The sequence below is a fragment of the Triturus cristatus genome, chromosome 10 (assembly GCF_964204655.1).
Source record: "Triturus cristatus chromosome 10, aTriCri1.1, whole genome shotgun sequence".
NCBI classification, from domain to species: Eukaryota; Metazoa; Chordata; class Amphibia; order Caudata; family Salamandridae; genus Triturus; species Triturus cristatus.
In genome coordinates, this window is record NC_140593.1 from 568,173,211 (window position 1) to 568,193,968 (window position 20,758).

The window sequence follows — 20,758 nt, forward strand, 5'->3', positions numbered from 1 at the left end:
AGGAGATTGAAAGCACAAAAAATAGCGAAAATAGGCTAGGTCCCAGAAAAATGCCAAAACTGTAAAAAATGTTGGTTTTCTAACAAAGGTCTGTCATTCCCTAGAAGCTGGGGAAATGGCGATTTCAGCCCCACAGCCCCTTTTTTGATACCATTTGCAGGGAAAACCTCAGACGCTTTTATTTGCAAGCCCCCCCAAAACAAACTTTTACTGTATTTTGGCTAATTTCTGGGACCCCTCCAGGAGAATCCACAACCCCTGGGTACCTCTAGAATCCCCATGGTATTGGAAGAAAAGGACGCAAATTTAGCGTGGATACCTTATGTGGTTAAAAAGTTACAGGGGCCTAAGCGCGCACTACCCCAAATAGCCCAAAGGCTTAGCACGGGGGGAGGCCTAACAGCGAAGGGGTTAAAAAGTACTTACATAACCACAAAGCTCTTGGCAACTAAAACGATATAAAAATATGTGTCGCTAGGGTCGGATTTGTCCATCTACTGTGTCCCCCATTTTTTGACTGTGTTCAACTAAAAGCTCAACACTCGTGTATGATAAGCTTAAAGCTGCTCACCCACACTACCACTGATCGAGCACTTTCAGGATCGCTAAAGCAAGCCTCTGTAAACTATTAAGGGTTGTCTGGATTCTCTACACAGTGTACTTCGTTTTAGTGCACTATGTAGCGAGCCAGCTTCCTACACATAGGAACCCCTAATACTCCCTCAGCCTTCCATTCTGCCAGTCATGTGCAAAAACGAAGAGTAAGAAATTATTTCGGTCACAAGAACCAGCCCAAAATGGTCCATGTAAGCCTCTAATTCCACCTCCTTTCCCTCCAGTGCTGATTACAAAGGATGGGTGGTGGATGTTGGTAATCAGAAACTGTCTAATGATGCATGTGCAGAATATTAAATGAACTGGTTTATTATATGGAATATAAAAAAGCCCAGACTTAAGTATCAGGTCCACATAAGCCACCGCAGGTACACCATAACATACAGAATTTGGACCTGTAGCCAAGGGAAAAAGTGTTTTTCCATAACAGTAGATTCTCTTCTATTCCAAACAGTATTAACCAAATAGAAATTGAAGGAATTCAGTAAGAGGGAGAAGGAGGTAGTGTTGCAAATGCAAAATACAGGTGTACCCCAAAATTCAGGCCCAATATTCGCATTTTTACAATACACTCAAATTAACTTTCATATCTGCATTCTTTATAGATTTGATGTGTAAGACGCTTGCACCAGTCATGACAAACATTATATTCCACACTTACGTTAAGTAGCTATAGTTAAGCCTCCTTCGGAAAATGGCTTATTTTGCTCTGGAGCTTTCAGTTACTGGCTTAAGACATTGTCTATTACATTTTTATCAGCTCACCGGAGTATTTTAGACTCACTGTTAATCTACTAGCTGTCTGAGTGTGACCTTCTTCCTATACTGGAATGCATGAGAGACTGTTTACATCTGAAACCAGTTGATGAGCAGCAAGGCATTACTGAGGAGTGAGCGCTGACAAAAGTATCTGAAAAACGGACGCTACAGAAAAGAAAGCAAACTTTTCTTCCTGCTCATCCATTTTTAAACCATTTTGCCAGCTTTCGGTCCCCAGTGCTGAAGGGCAACAAAAACAAGGTGTTTGATGGAATGCTTGAATTATTCTCAGCCATTGGCAATAGCTCTGGCCACGTGCCACTGCATATTTTTCCAACCACCGTGCCACCACAGTTTTGACAACCATATCCTAATCAGCCTGACCCTGCTACAATGGGAACAAGTCCAGCCCGAAGTGCCAAGTCAGGTCCAGGCCAAACAAGTACTGGCAAAGCCAGAAGGCTTGATGTTTGTTGGCGCAAACAACCCCGATTCACAAGCCATACAAGCATCAAACCTATTGACCCAGCAAATGCTTTTTTTAATTAATCAGATGAAAGCAGAGGCTGGTACAGAACAAGTTACCTACCTTCAGTAACGCCTTTTTCTGGTAGAGACTTTCGTAGATTCCTCATCTTTTGAATACCTCCAGGTGTCAGACTGGATCCTGAAACTTTTGCACAGAGATGGCACCGGGAGGGATGGAGTCAGGGTGAATGGAGGCACCCGTTGCAGCTTTGGGCCAAGGGCAGATCTGGCTGGCGTTGAGGGTGAGCCTGCCAATGATAAGCCAGCAAGAACACCTTTCGGCTTGGTGGGGTCCGAAGGCCCACTCAGAGCAAGTCTGTAGTTCAAAGATGGCATGCATGCCATCATAAATATATTTGATCTAAGCAAGAATCACTCTGCCACCAGGAAACTTGGGGGGGCGCAGAGCGAGCCCTGAAGCCAGCTCCACAGGGAGGGCAGGAGTGGGTACTGGAAGTGCACAATGTTAAGAATGTGAAGCGAAAACGCACTTAGAATATTGCTTCTTGTGCTTTTTAGACTTGAGCGACTTTGGTGATAAGGTCTTAGAGCGGGAAGATGATAGTCCATGGGAACGGGCCGAGATTGTCCACATGACTGAAAACAGCATGAAGCCTTCTTTTCCCTCACTGCCAGGAGCTTCAACTACAGTTTGCCAATGACCTTCACATGTATCGACCAGCAGTCAACGCAGGCCTTGGCATCTTGTCCTGACCCAAGGTACCAGAGACAAACCAAGTGCAGATCAGACCCAGACATTGTCTTGTGGCAGTCCATGCACGACTTGAACCCTGAAGGTTTGGCAGGGGACATGTCCTAGCACACTGGGAGCAAAGCTCAGAAATGTCCACAAAGTTTAAAAGCTTGGTCAAAAAATGACTGAGGTAGCTCTCTGGATCCACACTGTTGGCGCAGAATAAAAGTAATTTCAGTGCGCTGGATAATGCCCATATAGGCACTGTGACATTACTTCTGACGCCAATGACACCTATCCTAATACCACCACCTACTGGCATGCTAAAGTATTGCTGAAGATTTTCTAGATCCAGACTGATGCCTGTTAATATTCTATGGTGAGCAGTCTGCATTTAGAAATCTAGATCAGAAAAAATATGTACTAATGGTTGCATCAAATTAGCAAAACAGACAGTTGCCAAACATTTCCCGCAGTTACCATTTTAAACTACATAAAATTGCATTACAGTTCACAACACATACTCAATTGACATTCTAGCTTCAAAAGTTTTACCTTCACTACATGGCACAGTTTCTGCATTAGCGCTGGAACTGAACTAACATCATAGTCGTGGAGGCGTAATGTGTAGCCAAACGTTTTACCATATTCGGTCAATAAATCTGACATCATAAGGCAGTTGTCTTTTTGTGATCGAAGAAGCTTAACAAACTGGGCAGCTAAGGCTTTGAGGCGCTCCATTTCAGTCAGCGTTAGAATTTTCTCCTCCCCACATTCTAAAACCTAAAGAGTAAAGTTACATCAATTTTAGGAAAATTTTACTAATCAGAGCAATGACAAGTTCAAAAACATTGACTCAAAAGCATTTTAGATGGATTAGATGGTTATATCACCTGTCTACTCTATTGCAAGTGTTGGCAGGAATAAGAGATGTATGGAGTATCAGTCCCATACAGACAAATTAGTGCAGAGGAAGAAGATAACCTTTCTAGTCAGCGTAAATGCATGTTACTGACCTATTATGGTAACATCTGTACTTAGGGTTCACGAATGTGTACAGCCACCTCCAGCCAAGTGAATAGTATTGGAAAATTAGTTGACGTTAAACAACGCAAGGTTAGATACAAGTGTCACTTTTTCTCACCACTGATCCACAGTCTCTACATATATTATCTCCAACTACTTGGATTCTTAGCCACTGCTGACCACGAGGATGCTAAATTAGATGTGGGCTGTGGGAACGAATGGAAAGAAACAAGAGAAACCGCACAAAAAGCTGCAACCGGAGGAGTAGATTTATTTACTCATGTCCAGTTCCCGCTTTTCTCAACAAAAAGATACAGGGATTTAAAAAAAACTACCAATTATGTCCATTGTAGATGAGGCAAACTTTGTTTCACTGCATATCCAAACTAGCCAAAATGTAGTGCTTGCAGTAAGTGTGTTGTGCAACTCCGGAATATGTTCAGGGAAAGGGAGTATTGGCTGTCAGTGGGCAGGAAAAAGAAACCTTGGTTGTCAGTGAATAGTTATTTTTGCTTCTAAAAAGGGAAGGCTTCGCACAAGGCACCATTTAAACGTGCCCAGCATTCACAATAAGGTGATGCAATAGAAGCGCAAGTATGAAGCAGACCAGGCACCTGGTCATCCACAAGCATCACAGTAATCAGAGTGTATTCCAGAGACACCTGTGAACCCAGCCTCTGTATTTCTAATTTGCCATGCCAAGAAATTTGTTGCCCAACTGAAGACCTCAAGGTGTTATTGCTAGACCATTCAGCACACGAGAAAGGATCAAAGCTAATTTAATGATCAGATTGTTAATCTTGTAAGAGGATGCCGATGTTGACCTTCTTTCATTTGCCACCCACCTGTGCAACGGAAGCGGCCCAGAATGCTCATCCCCTCCACCTGTCTTATGGCCTTGCTGCTTGGTTTACATGCACTACTGCAGTGGGCTTGGGGAGGCTACAGTTCATGAATACCTTAGGGCAGAGGATCTTAGCCTGTGGTTAGAGGACCCTTGGTGGTCCACAAGGCCTACTCAGGGGATCCTTGGCTGCTTTACAAATTCAAATAAAATATATTAAAATAAAGTATACATAAAGAAGCAAAACTAAACATTTGAAAACCTTTTCTATATTTGATTGTGCACGGTAGGAAACTGGCTCTATATATACTACACCAAAATGAGGTAGTGTGTATAGAGACCAAGTGACCCCAGAGGTAGGCAGAGGTTAAAGTTAGATTGAACCTTACTCTCTATTTGTGGTAGAGTGGTTGAGCAGTAAGGCAGTATCAAGGGACTATGTTAAGCATTTGATGTACACACTCAGTCAGCAAATAAATTCACACACTCAAGAACTGGACTTCTAAAATATATACTGTTATTTTTAGAGCCAAGCAAGCCTGGCACAAGTAAGCATTAAATACTTTTCAGTAATAAATTACTGGATATAGAACAGTTTGAAAATGCAATGGAAATTTTACTTTGTTTGATTTACAGGGACTGCAGTAGGTTGCAACACTTAGCAAATACAGCACTTTGGAATAAATAGGCTTTTTCAATAAATTGCAGGTAAGTAACTTATCTCGTTCCTTTTCTAACTCAGTGCTGGATACCTGGATTCAGCACTGGGACATTACCTGTAAACAGGTGAGTAAATACGTTTTGGTTATTTGCGCTGTTTTTAAAGAATATTTTTAGATTTCAAAACTCTACACTTAGAAACTTTTTGGAAGAAAATTGTCAATGTTATCCTATGAAGGAAGGAATATGCTACTTACCAGTATACATCTGTTCTTGGCATGTAGAGCTGCAGATCTACACTGTGCATAGATCGCCATCGGGTGTTGGGCCCGGATGTTGGCAGTTGTTTTTCTTCTTGGAAAGTCTTTGGAAGTCACGAGGTATGTGACTCCTCCTTTGGATCATACTGCGCATGGGCTTCGGCTCCATCCTCCGATTGTTTTTCACCAGCAGGGAAATGATGGAGCGTAGTAGTAAGTAGTGAAGATGCCCATGTGTGTTGTATCTAAATAAGATAAACTGGAACAGATAAAGGTAGCTGGGGAGGCAGATGGGCGTGTGTAGATCTGCAGCTCTACATGCCAAGAAAAGATGCATACTGGTAAGTAGCATATTCCGTTCGAGGCATGTGAGCTGCAGATTACACACTGTGCATAGATTATATAGCAGTACTCGCTCCTAGCGGCGACCACCAGTATCTGTTGCAGTTGTTTGAAACAGTGTTTTGAGGACAGCCTGGCCCACACTAGCTTGTTGCTTAGTTTGCACATCTACACAATAGTGTTTAGTGAAAGTGTGCGGTGTAGACCATGTAGCTGCTTTGCAGATGTCATCCAAGGGAATGTTCCCTAAAAATGCCATGGAAGCCCCTATTTTACAAGTAGAGTGGGCTTTGGGGGGGAACAGTTAGTGTTCGTTTTGCTTTGTGGTAGCATGTAACAATCCACCTAGCTATCCCAGACTTGGAGATGGGGTTGCCTTTATGTGGTGGTGAGAAAGACACGAACAGTTGTTTGCTCTTACGAAAGGGTTGAGTTCTTTCGATGTAGTAGAGTAAGGCTCGCTTGACATCTAGTGTGTGGAGAGCTCTTTCTGCAATGGTCTGTGACTGCGAAAAGAATATGGGCAGTTCCACAGATTGGTTTAGGTGAAAGGGAGAAATGACTTTAGGGAGGAATTTCGGATTAGTGCGGAGAACCACTTTGTTATGGTGCATTTGCAGAAAGGGTTGTTGAATGGTGAGTGCTTGTATCTCACTGACTCTTCTGAGGGAAGTGATGGCTACAAGAAAAGCAGTCTTCCATATTAGGAATGGAAGTTCACATTTGTGCAGAGGTTCAAAGGGAGGCCCCATTAGTCTTGTGAGAACGATGTTTAGGTTCCACACAGGTGAGGGTGGCACTCTGGGGGGAATTATTCGTTTGAGGCCTTCCATGAAGGCTTTTATGGCAGGTACTCTAAAGAGTGACAGATGTTGCCTGTTTTGTAGATAAGCTGCTATGGCTGCAAGGTGCAGTCTAATAGAAATGTAGGCTAGATTGCATCTTTGTAGGGTTAATAAATAGCCTAGAATGTGTTTAATGGACACAAGGGATTGAAGTTATGGTTGTGACAATAAACCAAAAAACGTTTCCACTTGGCTGCGTAGCAAGCTCTAGTGGTAGGTCGTCTAGTTTCTCTAATGACGTTCATACAGTCTGGGGGAAAATTTAGATAACCAAATTTTAGGATTTCAGGAACTAGATCGCAAGGTTGAGCTGAGCTGGGTCCGGGTGCCTGATCTCTCCATGGTTCTGGGTTAAGCGGCGTGGAGAGAGGTGTTACTTTTGGTGCGGTACTACAGATAGTTACAGCAGTGTGGTGTACCATGGTTGTCTGGCCCAAGTTGGAGCTACTAGGATGAGAATAAGGGAGTGTTGCTGTAGTTTGCGCACCACTAATGCAATGAGTGGGAGAGGCGAAAAAGCGTACGCAAATTTGCCTGACCAGTTCATCCATATCGCATTGCCTTTGGACAATGGGTGTGGATACCTGGCGGCGAAGCTTGGGCATTTGGCGTTTTCGTGGGTGGCGAAGAGGTCTATCTGTGGATGCCCCCACATTTGAAAGTACAGGTGAAGAACTTGTGGATGGAGTTCCCACTTGTGGATCTGTTGTGTTGGTCTGCTCAGCAGATCGACCATAGTGTTTTGGACTCCTGGGACATGTTAGGCTAGGAGACAGATGTTTTGGGGTATAGCCCATCTCCATATGCTCTGTGCTAGCTGAGAGACCTGCGGAGAGTGTGTGCCTCCTTGTTTCTGTATATAGTACATGGCTATCATGTTGTCTGTGCGGACTAGGACGGCCTTGCCCGATATCTGTGTTTGAAATGCCTTTAGTGCTAAGAATATGGTTAGTAACTCCAGATAGTTGATGTGGAGCAACTTTTGTTGAGATGTCCACCTGCCCTGCATGGTGTGATGTAGTAGGTGAGCTCCCCAGCCAGAGAGCGATGCTTCCACTGTCAGTACTATCCGAGGAACAGGCTCCAGGAACGGTCGCCCTTTGGAAAGGTTTTTGGTGGTCCACCACTGCAGAGAGCGATGGGCACGACCGTCTACCAACACCAGATCTGCCAATTGACCCTGGGCCTGGTTCCACTGGCGCGCTAAGCACTCTTGGAGAGGACGCATCTGGTGTCTTGCGTGAGGTACTATGAATATGCAAGAGGCCATCATTCCTATGAGTTGCATGAACACTAGAACTGGAAAAGTGTTCCGGCTGAAATTTGGCGCGTAGAGCCTGAATGCTTGCTATCCTGGAAGGACTGGGATAGGCTAGCGCTTTTGAGGTGTCTATAGTGGCACCTAGGTATTGTTTTACATGGGACGGTTGCAGATGGGACTTCGTGTGGTTTACTGTGAAGCCCAGTTGGTGAAGTAGCTGGATAGTGGCGTGAGTGTGTTGTACACACTGGTTGTATGAGCTGGCTTTTATTAGCCAGTCGTCCAGGTATGGGAAGACGTGGATGTGTTGTCTTCGCAGGTGTGCTGCCACGACCGCTAGGCACTTGGTAAACACTCGCGGTGCTGTGGTGACTCCGAATGGGAGCACTTTGAATTGATAGTGTTGACCGTCCACTACAAACCTGAGAAACTTTCTGTGAGCTGTGTGAACGGGAATGTGGAAATAGGAGTCCTTGAGGTCTAGGGTGGCAAGGAAGTCGTTTTGGGAGAGCAGGGGAAGTACCTGCTGGAGTGCAACAATGTGGAAAGGGTCCGAGTGTATATAGTGATTTAGGGGCCTGAGGTCCAGGATGAGCCTTAGAGTGTCGTCCCTTTTCGGTATGAGAAGATATAGGGAGTAAACTCCCATATTTTGTTGGTGGGTAGGAACTAGCTCTATCGCACTCTTTTGTAGGAGGGAGATTACCTCCTGTTTCAGAAGTGAGGAATGTTCCTGTGACATTGGGCCATGTTTGGGTGGAATGTTTGGGGGGATAGATTTTAGTTTGAGGCAGTAGCCTGACCGAATTGTGTTACCCATTTGTCTGAGGTGATAGTAGGCCAGACATGAAGGAAATTGTGGAGTCTGCCCCCGACTGGAGTGGGATGGTCGGGGCAGGGGTGGAGGCAGAGCGGGAGGTATTAGTTTTGCCTCTGCCTTTATTGTTGTTACCCCGTAGCCACCTCTGTGGTAACCCCTAGTGAAGGTGGATTGTGTAGGGGCTTTATAGGAAGTAGAGGCGCTGTCGGAGGAGTAGCCTCTAGAGGTGCTTCGAAAGGAAGAACGGCGAAAGGAGCGCCTAGGAGGGTGTGACTGTAAGTCTCCCATAGACTTTGCCGCATTGGTGTCCTTCATTGTTTCAAGGGCTACGTCAACGTTTGGGCCAAAGAGATGTTCTTGGTCAAAAGGGTGGTTGAGGATGGAAGCCTACAATTTGGGTTTAAAACCCGAAATCCGTACCCAGGCATGCCTACGGAGGACGACGCTGGTGTTAATTGCCCTAGAGGCTGTGTCAGCAACATCGAGGGCGCAGCGTATGGAGGTGGTGATGATTTTACCCTCCTGGATTAGCTCGTTGGCTCTATTTTTGTATTTGTCAGGTAGGTGTTGCATTATGGCTTCTAGCTCATCATTGTGTGCCCTGTCATATCGTGCTAAAAGCGCTTGGGTGTTTGCAATGCGCCATACGTTGGCAGCCTGGGATGCAGTTCGCTTGCCAGAGGCATCTAGTAGTTTGGACTCTATCAGGTGGTGGTGCCTCGCCTGATGCCTGGGAGTTTGCACGTTTCCTTGCAGTGGAGACTACTAGGGAGTCTAGTGGTGCGGGCCCTCTGATGTAGGTGGGGTCTGTAGGGGCAGCCTTATATTTCTTTTCGAAGCGAGGGTTGATGACCCTGGCTCTGACCGCGTCTTTAAAGACCTCTGGCGCGTGTTTGATAACATCTTTAAGCATGGGCAGAATGGAAGTGGCCCTGTGTGTAGTATCAAAAGTATCTAGGAGGAAGTTCTCCTCCACGGGTTCTGTATGGAGATCAACTCCGTGGTAGTGAGCAGCCCTATGGAGCAGTTGGTTAAACCCCATAGAGTCTTCCGGGGGGACGGTCTTGAAGGGTAAAGGTCATCCTGCGGGACGTTAGGGACGTCTGGGATGTTGTAGTCGTCCCATGGGTCTGGGGAGTCTGCAGGAGTGGGATCCCCTGTGGGTTGGTCATGGGGTCCCTCCCCTATGTTTTCGTAGGCATCGTCATCATCCAGAGAGGGTGTGGGGGAATGATGAGATGGTGGAGGAGATGGAGGAGGTGGAGGAGGGGGTGAGGGTAGTCTCAAAGGGGAGGTAGCAAAGTCTCTTCTCTTTGGAGGTGGAGCTGGGGCAGGCTTGTCCAGCGGTCTCTTTTTGATGCTGAGCATCAAATGTCCAGTTTTAGGGTCTTTAATAAGTGTTTTTTGGAGTGGATCGGGCCGAAAGAGTTCCTCTGTGAGGGGTCGATCCGTTGGCACTGAAGGTGTCGGAGCAGTACGTTTTTTAGTCTTGGAGTCATCAGTTTGTTGTTTTGAACTGTGTGGTTTAGAGATGTCTGGTTGTTTCCTCGGTTCCGAGATGACTTTCGGCTTCGAGGTGTGGGTGTCGATGGCTTTGGATTTTTTGCTCGGTTCCAAAGATGGTGTCGGTACCGAGGAGCTAGTGGTTGTCTTTGGCGCAGAGTGCTTCGGTGTGGAGCTCGGCGCGGAGGAGGAAGAGGAAGCCATCTTCTTCAGTGCCGGTGCGGAGTGTTTCTCGGCACCAATGGCAGGCTGGCTCGAGCCCAAGCTGCCAGAAGGGTTGATGGGCTTCTTAACCGGGCCCGAAAGCGAGGTATGTGAAGCAGTGTTTTTGGTCATACCTAGGCCCGAGGGCGAAGGCGTGACCGAAGCCTTTTTCGATGCCGTCGAGGGTGGGAATCGATGTTAGTACTCACACCCCTCTGTGCCGGAGTGATGTCGTCGGCTTCGGAGGCGCCGACGAGGCCCTCTTCGGTGTGCTGGTCCTCGGGAACATCGACGCCTTCTCCGAAGATGTCGTTGGGGATTGCAGTCGACACGTGTGCCATGGTTCTCCTCGCTTTTCGGTCCCAAATGGTCTTCTTGGACTGGAAGGATTTGCACGCCGGACAGTCTCGAGCCTCGTGTTCAGGGGAGAGGCAAAGGTTGCACACCTCATGGAGATCGGTGTGGGGAAATTTGGACCCACATCGAGGATACTTCTTAAATGGAGTCCTTTCCATGAGCCAGGACCGGAGCTGAGGTAGGCCCGAAGACATACGTCGACCCCTGGAATCGAAGTCTAATGATGAGTCGCGTTGAGTGGGGAGATCGCAATCGAGAACAATACCGCGGAAGGGAAGGATTGCGCGCCGATGAGAACTGTAACTGGAAACGGTTCGGAACAGGAGCGCGAAGAACACATCCAAGCCTGATGGCGGAAAAAAACAATCTGAGGATGGAGCCGAAGCCCATGCGCAGTATGATCCAAAGGAGGAGTATATACCTTGTGACTTCCAAAGACTTTCCAAGAAGAAAAACAACTGCAAACATCCAGGCCCAACACCAGATGGCAATCTATGTACAGTTTGTAATCTGCAGCTCACATGCCTTGAACTAACAGGTTATCCGTTCACAGGTAAGTAATCGTCTGTGGGAGTTAAGGTTCTGGGGTTAGACTCAGGGGTCCCCCAGGGTCAGTGATACACTTTTGTTTGCACCCAGCAGCCCTAGTGCCGCTGAAGGTGAGACTGTTGAGGCACAATTTTATCCTATGGAGGATAGGGGGCCTCTGGTTGGTGGCTGCTGGCAAGCAGGCGACACAGCTGTCGGAGCAAAGCTCCTAGAGTTTAGGTCAGGGCAAATAGAGAACCCAATTAGCACCAAAGGTGCACCCTCAGCTGCACTAGGGCAGCCGGATGCAGGGTGCTGTTTTGAGGTTGGGTGCCCTGTTTTCAATGGAGAACCTTCGGTTTGCAAAAGCACTGCAGGAAGGGAGACGAAGGACTTCTGGGTGCGACCACCACTTCGAGAGGTAAGTTGGGAAGTTAAGGGTTGGTTAGACACCATTGGTCTGGGCACACAAGGCCGAGGGGCGTCAGGTGCCTTTTGGGGTTGGATCTTCTTTCCAGCTCTGGGTCGCGGTCAGGGGGGCCTTCTGGATTTAGGCTGCAGGAGGCTTGAGGCAGGTCAGGGGTTGCCGGATCGTGGGTCAGAATTGCCGGGGGAACCTCCTCGTTGAGTTTTTCTACTCTAGCTCCGGCTGGGTTCGGCGGGTGCAGAGTGGGCTGGATTCGCAGTATATGGCCAGAGCCTGAAGCTGCATTTTGAAAAAATCCGGTGTTCACGGGTGAAGCAGTCTTGGAAGTAAAGGCAGTCAGGTCCTCCGGGGTTCTTGAGGTTGCTGGCTGCAGGACACCGGGATTTCGCAAGAGCAGGTTCGAGGGGAGACAGGCCGGTAGGGCTGGGGCCAAGTCAGGGGGTGTCACCCTGAGCTGGCTGCACGGCTATTCGGTCCTTTTCTTCTTGTTTGGCTGGATCGGAGGACGCAAGGTTCAGGGTGCTCCCTAAATACTAGATTTATGGTGACAGGTAGGTAAAGGGCAGGGACCAATGGGTCCCATCCCTGGGGTAGGTACACTCCCCATCGTGCCACCCTTCGGTGGGAGAGGGGCAGGAGCCTGTCTGTGATGGCTGGGTCCCTCCCATCCTCAAGATGGCAGGAACTCAGAGTTGTGCTTCACCTCGCCACCCTCACCTGAGGGGTGGAGTTGGCAGAAGTGGGCACACACCTTTCCCTCACTTGTTTTTCCCACCGGTTCTCCAGCCCAAAGTGAGGGGGCAGAACCAGTGGGGACCAGTTGCTGAAAGCAGCAAATGGTCTGGGGAGGCTCACAAAGGTGGCATGCCTTTGAAGCTTCCCCTTCGTGAAACCTGCCTGTTGGACCCGGCCTCGTAGAATGGCCCTCCGTGCCCCCGCACCACCGAAACCTGGTACCTACAGCCCAAGCCCCCGGCCCAGCCGAACCTCCCCACCAGGACACACGCACCGGCCCGGACATCCCCGTCCCTGGCCTCTCTCCTTTCGGCCACCCCGGGCCCGCGTGCCCACTTCATGCACCAAGATGGCCGCCCGGCCCCAGCGCGACCCGGGCCTAGAGGCGCCACTCCGGCTGGAGGACATCACGCTTCCAGGGGATGAGAGAGGGAGGAGCAGTTTCTATCGCACCTCTGAACTCCCCCGGGACGATGGGTTTCGATCGGCCCTCCGGCCTCCCTGAGAGCTGGCTCCACGCCTGCTGGGTGTCTGGGACTCCTCCCGACCCGGCCCTGAAAGGATCAAAAGACTATAGCAGGAAAACCCGACAAGCGACCCCCAGGTGACAAGACCCCTGCCTGCACAGACTCCGGACATCAAAGAGGGGTCGAACTATAACAAGGGGTGCTCTGGGGCTATCCGAGAGATTCGACGCTGGAACAACGAGAGCCTGCTGACGTGGTCGCGGCTCCTGAAACTGGAACTCACCTGAGCCCTGCTGAGTGACTCGCGGCTCCCTGAAGATCGTAAGACCTCCGAACTTGTACCTGAGCCCTGCTGAGTGACTCGCGGCTCCCTGAAGATCGTAAGACCTCCGAACTTGTACCTGAGCCCTGCTGAGTGACTCGCGGCTCCCTGAAGATCGTAAGACCTCCGAACTTGTACCTGAGCCCTGCTGAGTGACTCGCGGCTCCCTGAAGATCGTAAGACCTCCGAACTTGTACCTGAGCCCTGCTGAGTGACTCGCGGCTCCCTGAAGATCGTAAGACCTCCGAACTTGTACCTGAGCCCTGCTGAGTGACTCGCGGCTCCCTGAAGATCGTAAGACCTCCGAACTTGTACCTGAGCCCTGCTGAGTGACTCGCGGCTCCCTGAAGATCGTAAGACCTCCGACCTTGTACCTGAGCCCTGCTGAGTGACTCGCGGCTCCCCCAGACTCTCACGGTCCCGCCGGACCCCCACTCCGACCACGTATCCCCCAGCTCGAGGATTGGGAGCTGTGCGCCGGATACGTCCCTGCTTTGAACCGTTACCAGAGACAGTCCCGCTACCCCCTACCTTTCCGAGACTCTTGAGCCCGTGCTCACCTTGTACATATTTGCAGTGATACCTATTTGATAAAGCTTGTTCTGAGGATACCCAGTGTGGTCTCTCTGTGTCGTGTGGTGCCAGAAGTACGAACCTAGTTGCAAGATTCCTCCCCCTGGGGAATCTCCCGCCAGTGCCCGGCTACGATACTTTGAGGGTGGGTCTCAGGGTAGTCAGGACCCCTTTCCGGGCTCCTCTGAGGTCGCCGTCTAACATTGGTGGCAAGCGACGGGATTCGGGCCCATCACCTAGAGATCGTACAGTAAACGACGGACGCACGACCAACAAAGATGGCAGAAGGAAGCGCCACGAGCTCCGCAGAAACCAACGCCAACAGAGTGTTCCAGGTGGAGCATCTGGAAGAATACACACACAAAGAGCTAAAACAATTTTGCAAAGAACTTAAAATCGCTACCACTGGCCTCAACACTAAGGAAGACTTGCAGAAAGCACTGAAAACTTGGGTGGAGACCGGGGCCTCCCGCCCGGAAGGCACGGGGGAGCGCCCCGACGAAGCCGAACCCCCCCAAAGCAAAAGCAGTAGCAATCAGGTGCGAGGCATCGTACCAGACGGGGGCCTATCCCCGGAAGAGCTCGCGGACAGAGAGAGAAGCCGCAGTCATGAACTCGAGTTAGCCAAACTCAAAATCGAGGGCGAATTAAAGTTAGCGGAGAAAAAGCTAGCAGTAGAGCAAATGCGTGTACAAGGCGAACTGGAAGAAAAGAAGCTCCAACGGGAGCACGAAGGAAGAAAGCTCCAACTGGAGCACGAACGGAGCTTAAAGGAACTCGAGCTCAAGGCCCGAAATGAGGACGGGAGGCCCTCGGGGAACCGAGAGACGGCCCCCCCAGCGGAACAGAAGGTCCACATCCCCAAGGATGTGGTCAAAGAATATTATAAAAACGATGACATTCAGCAATGGTTTCGGGCCTACGAGGTCGCCATGACCTCCCATCGGATTCCACAGAAGGACTGGGGGGCGGGGTTGTGGGGACGGTTTCTGAGCGAAGGAAGGGACACCCTGCTCGACCTACCCCTCTCCCTGCAGACCTCCTACAGCCACATGAAAGAGGCTCTCCTCACAAGATACGGCCTCACCCCAGAAATGTACCGCCAACGGTTCCGGGACTGCAGGAAGATCCCGGGCACCACCTGGGTGGAATATGTAAACTTTTTTAGTCGGGCCTTCGATGGGTGGGTCAAGGGCAGCAAGGTCACCACCCTTGCCGAACTCACTGACCTCATGTTATGGGAACATCTGGCTGCGAACTGCTTCGTAGAGCTACGTCAACATCTGCTGGATAGCAAGCTCACAGATCCCCGGAAGCTGGCCGTGGAGGCCGACCGCTGGACCAACACCCGGGTCTCCCGGGGCATGGTAGGAGAGTACCCCCGAACCAGTCAGGGACCAGCCCGCCAGAGAGGGGGAGGGAACCAGGGAGGGCCGAGGGAGTCCCAGCCTAGCCCCCCGAAGACACCACCTCCACCTTTCCCGGCGCCCCCCCCACCAGTAACAGGGCCCCCTGGGAGACGGGGGCACCGGGTGACCGTCACATGTTTTCGCTGCCAGAAACCCGGGCACTACGCCAATGACCCAGAGTGCCCCATGGCCACCCAAGTCACCCCTGCGAGGCAGATGAACCCGCCGCTATGGCCCTAGTATCCCTGGGAGATAGGGAAATGATCCCTGGTAGCCTCCTACCGTCCAACACACAGAAATATGGGCAGCTCGTCAAGATCAATGGCCACCAGGTAGAGGCCCTGCGGGACACCGGGGCCAGTATCACCGGTGTCCTCAGGCACCTAGTTCCCGAGGAGCAGATCCTCCCCAATGTCTTTTGCCCCGTAATCTCTGCAGACAATAGGGAAAGTCTGTGTCAGGTGGCCCTGGTGCCATTTGAGTGGGGAGGGGTGATAGGTAAACTCAAGGTGGCCGTAAGAACCTCCCAGCCGGTCGACTGCCTCTTAGGGAACGACCTGGAGAGTTCTCCCTGGAAGCACGTAGAGCGCAAGGCCCACCTAGGAATGATGGGACTCCCCGAGTGGGTGTGTGCCACCACCCGATCTATGACAGCCCGACTCACTCCCCGGAGAGAAGTCGAGAGCACCCCGGTCGAAGTAGCCAGCACCGTCCCCGCCGAGGGTCCTCCCGTTCCCCCATCGGAAGGGTCCGTCGCCAGCGACGAACCCGCACCATCCGACCCCGCCCCGGTCCCCGAGTTGGGGGATCTACCCGAGTTGGCCCATTGGCGCCACGAGGGCGGGCCCACCCGAGAAGAATTTTGCCGGGAGCAAGCCACCTGTCCTTCCCTGGTCGGGCTGCGGCGCCAGGCCGAGGGCCAAGCCGCAGGTGACCAGACCGGAACGCACCGAATCTATTGGGAGAATAACGTCCTGTATAGTGAGCAGAAATCAGTGGAGCTGGGATCCGGACGGGTACTGGTGGTACCTCTCCGCTTCCGGGATTTCCTCCTGGGCTTAGCCCACGATGTCCCCCTCGCCGGTCACCTGGGTCAGGACAAGACCTACAGCCGTCTCGTGACCCATTTTTATTGGCCTAAGATGAAAGCAGCGGTAGAGGCCCACTGCAAGTCCTGCCCCACGTGCCAAGCCAGTGGGAAGAGTGGGGGGAAGCGCAAGGCTCCCCTCCAACCCTTCCCGGTCGTCAGTACCCCCTTCGAACGAGTCGGGATCGACATCGTGGGGCCACTGGACCCCCCCACCTCCCAAGGTCACCGTTTCATCTTGGTCCTAGTGGACCACGCCACCCGCTACCCAGAGGCTATTCCCCTACGCACCATTACGGCCCCCGTGGTGGGCCGGGCCCTGATGGGGATCTTCTCCAGGGTGGGTTTCCCCCGCGAGGTCGTGAGCGATCGTGGCACTAATTTTATCTCCAGGTATATGACGTCCCTGTGGCAACAATGTGGGGTGTCCTATAAGTTCACCACCCCGTACCATCCCCAAGGGAACGGCCTAGTAGAGAGGTTTAATAGGACTTTGAAAGGGATGATCGCTGGCCTAGAAGAGCCCCTCCGGCGTAAGTGGGACGTCCTGCTCCCCTGCCTCTTGTTCGCTTACCGGGAGGTCCCCCAGAAGTCCTTAGGGTTCAGCCCGTTTGAATTACTCTATGGGCACCCCGTCCGAGGTCCCCTCAGTTTATTTAAGGAAGGGTGGGAGGCAGCACCCCAGACCACCCCCCGAGATGTGTTCCAGTATGTCCTGGCCCTCCGGAACCAGACCAGGAAGTTCCGAGAACTGGCCGAGGCCAACCTGGAGGCGAGTCAAGAAGAAATGAAGCGCTGGTACGACCAGAATGCTACTCTGATCGAGTTCCAGCCGGGCCAGCAGGTGTGGGTCATGGCCCCCGTGAAGCCTGGCGCTCTCCAGGACCGATGGACTGGGCCCTACAAAGTGGTCGAGAAGAAGAGCCAAGTCACCTACTTGGTGGACGTCCAGTCGCCTCGGGATCCCCTCCGGGTCCTGCACGTGAACCGCCTCAAACCTCACTTCCAGCGGACAGAACTGAGCCTCCTGCTGGCCACCGATGACGGGGCCGAAGATGAGTCGGATCCCCTCCCGGACCTCCTGTGTATCAAGGAGCAGGATGGCTCCGTGGAAGGAGTGACCCTCTCCCCAGCCCTCACTACCCAGCAACAAGCGGACTGCCGCCAGCTCCTAAGACAATTTTCTGACCTCTTCTCCCTGACCCCCCGGGTCACCAACTGGTGTGTTCATGATGTGGACACCGGGGACAGCCCGCCGGTGAGACACCGAGCCTACCGGGTTCCTGACCGGGTCCGGTCCTGCATTCAAGCGGAGGTCTCGAAGATGTTGACCCTAGGGGTGATCGAGCCCTCTGACAGTCCCTGGGCCAGCCCCGTGGTCCTGGTCCCGAAGGCAGCGGCCCCCGGTGTCGCCCCCGAGCTCCGCTTCTGCGTGGACTACCGGGGGCTCAATGACGTTACCCGAGCCGATGCCCACCCCATTCCACGAGCCGACGAACTCATTGACCGACTAGGGGCAGCCCGGTTCCTCAGCACATTCGACCTCACCTGCGGATACTGGCAGATTGCGCTCACCGAAGGGGCCAAAGAGCGGTCCGCTTTCTCCACCCCCGATGGACACTACCGCTTCCGCGTAATGCCCTTCGGGATGAAAAATGCCCCGGCCACTTTCCAGCGACTGGTGAATAGGGTCCTGGCCGGGCTAGAACAGTTCAGCGCGGCATACCTGGACGACATCGCTGTCTTCAGTTCAGAGTGGAGTGAGCACCTCCAGCACCTCCGAAGGGTGCTAATCGCCCTGCGCCAGGCAGGCCTCACAGTAAAAGCCAGCAAGTGCCAGATCGGGCAAGGATCCGTGGTCTACTTGGGGCACCAGGTCGGGAGTGGCCAGGTCGCCCCTCTACAGCCAAAGATCGACGCCATCCTGGCCTGGGAACCACCCATCACCCAGACGGAGGTCCGAGCCTTTCTGGGACTCACGGGCTACTACCGAAGATTCATTCGGGGGTATGGCAGCCTTGTCGGCCCTCTCACAGAACTCACGTCTAAAAAACAGCCAAAGAAAGTGCAGTGGACGGCTGCCTGCCAGGAAGCCTTCGATGCCCTAAAAAGGGCCATGTGCACGGCCCCCGTCCTCCAGGCTCCCGACTACGCCAAGGAGTTCATAGTCCAGACCGATGCCTCCGAGCAGGGCATCGGGGCCGTCCTGTCCCAAGTAAATGACCAAGGCCTAGACCAGCCCGTCGCCTTCCTCAGTCGGCGGCTGTTGGCCCGAGAACAAAGATGGAGCACCATAGAGCGCGAAGCCTTTGCCGTGGTCTGGGCACTCAAAAAGCTACGACCCTACCTGTTTGGCACCCATTTCAGAGTCCAGACTGACCATCGGCCCTTGCGCTGGCTCATGCAGATGCGAGGAGAAAACCCCAAGCTACTGCGGTGGTCAATCTCCCTCCAGGGGATGGATTTCACCGTGGAACACCGCCCTGGTACGGACCACGCCAATGCTGACGGCCTCTCCCGGTTCTTCCGCCTCAGCGAAGAGAACCCCCCAAGCTGATGGGCAGTTCTCTCCGGCTTTCAGCTGGGGGGGACGCGTGTTGGACCCGGCCTCGTAGAATGGCCCTCCGTGCCCCCGCACCACCGAAACCTGGTACCTACAGCCCAAGCCCCCGGCCCAGCCGAACCTCCCCACCAGGACACACGCACCGGCCCGGACATCCCCGTCCCTGGCCTCTCTCCTTTCGGCCACCCCGGGCCCGCGTGCCCACTTCATGCACCAAGATGGCCGCCCGGCCCAAGCGCGACCCGGGCCTAGAGGCGCCACTCCGGCTGGAGGACATCACGCTTCCAGGGGATGAGAGAGGGAGGAGCAGTTTCTATCGCACCTCTGAACTCCCCCGGGACGATGGGTTTCGATCGGCCCTCCGGCCTCCCTGAGAGCTGGCTCCACGCCTGCTGGGTGTCTGGGACTCCTCCCGACCCGGCCCTGAAAGGATCAAAAGACTATAGCAGGAAAACCAGACAAGCGACCCCCAGGTGACAAGACCCCTGCCTGCACAGACTCCGGACATCAAAGAGGGGTCGAACTATAACAAGGGGTGCTCTGGGGCTATCCGAGAGATTCAACGCTGGAACAACGAGAGCCTGCTGACGTGGTCGCGGCTCCTGAAACTGGAACTCACCTGAGCCCTGCTGAGTGACTCGCGGCTCCCTGAAGATCGTAAGACCTCCGAACTTGTACCTGAGCCCTGCTGAGTGACTCGCGGCTCCCTGAAGATCGTAAGACCTCCGAACTTGTACCTGAGCCCTGCTGAGTGACTCGCGGCTCCCTGAAGATCGTAAGACCTCCGAACTTGTACCTGAGCCCTGCTGAGTGACTCGCGGCTCCCTGAAGATCGTAAGACCTCCGAACTTGTACCTGAGCCCTGCTGAGTGACTCGCGGCTCCCTGAAGATCGTAAGACCTCCGACCTTGTACCTGAGCCCTGCTGAGTGACTCGCGGCTCCCCCAGACTCTCACGGTCCCGCCGGACCCCCACTCCGACCACGTATCCCCCAGCTCGAGGATTGGGAGCTGTGCGCCGGATACGTCCCTGCTTTGAACCGTTACCAGAGACAGTCCCGCTACCCCCTACCTTTCCGAGACTCTTGAGCCCGTGCTCACCTTGTACATATTTGCAGTGATACCTATTTGATAAAGCTTGTTCTGAGGATACCCAGTGTGGTCTCTCTGTGTCGTGTGGTGCCAGAAGTACGAACCTAGTTGCGAGATTCCTCCCCCTGGGGAATCTCCCGCCAGTGCCCGGCTACGATACTTTGAGGGTGGGTCTCAGGGTAGTCAGGACCCCTTTCCGGGCTCCTCTGAGGTCGCCGTCTAACACTGCCCATCCTGGGGGAGGAGGCTTGGCACCTCGTCCCAGGATGTGCATTGTTTCAAGCCCCCCGAGAGCAGCAGGCTCTCGACCCAGGGGTCCAGAAACATGTCTGTTGGTGGCAGCCTAAGCAGCCACTCAGTTAGGGTCACTAGAAGTTGGTCGAGTTTCAGGGGGCATCTCTAACATGCCCTGTGTTGTGCATTTTACATTAAATCCCAAACTGGCATCAGTTTGGGTTTAATGTGCTGAGAAGTGTCATACCAAACGTCCCAGTCTTCGCTGTAGCCATCATGGTGCTGTAGAGTTCGGAATGAAAACTCCCAGCCTCATATACTCTTAATGGCAACACTCCACTTACAATGCCCAAGAATGGACTTGGGCACTGTAGGGGCACAGGGCTCATGTCCTTGTGCCCTCACCACTGGCATAGAGCACTCAGCTGGAGGAATGGCTGATTCTAGGCCAGGGCAGTGGTTTGTTAGGCATGGCACACAGGGCTGTGTGCCATGTCGACTCTTCACTTTGTTCTGCACCAAGGCACACAGCCTGCAAAGGCAGTGTGTGTGTGAAAAGGTGCAGGCCCCCTAAGGGTGGCACAATAAGTGCTGCATTCCTTAG

At 52.4% G+C, this 20,758-nt stretch overlaps 1 protein-coding gene across 6 annotated transcripts in view; it reads right to left on the reverse strand.

Moving 5' to 3' along the window:
- The window catches only part of MARF1 (meiosis regulator and mRNA stability factor 1), an 891,622-nt gene that overhangs the window by 270,533 nt on the left and 600,331 nt on the right, over positions 1–20,758 (reverse strand). For 5 of the 6 annotated variants that reach the window (XM_085632075.1, XM_085632071.1, XM_085632074.1 and 2 more), the window contains one exon: positions 3,152–3,379. The exons of the other annotated variant lie outside the window; for it this stretch is intronic. In XM_085632075.1, the coding sequence (XP_085488201.1) occupies positions 3,152–3,379 (228 nt within the window). The remainder of the gene's footprint in view (positions 1–3,151; positions 3,380–20,758) is intronic. 6 annotated transcript variants of the gene reach the window in all.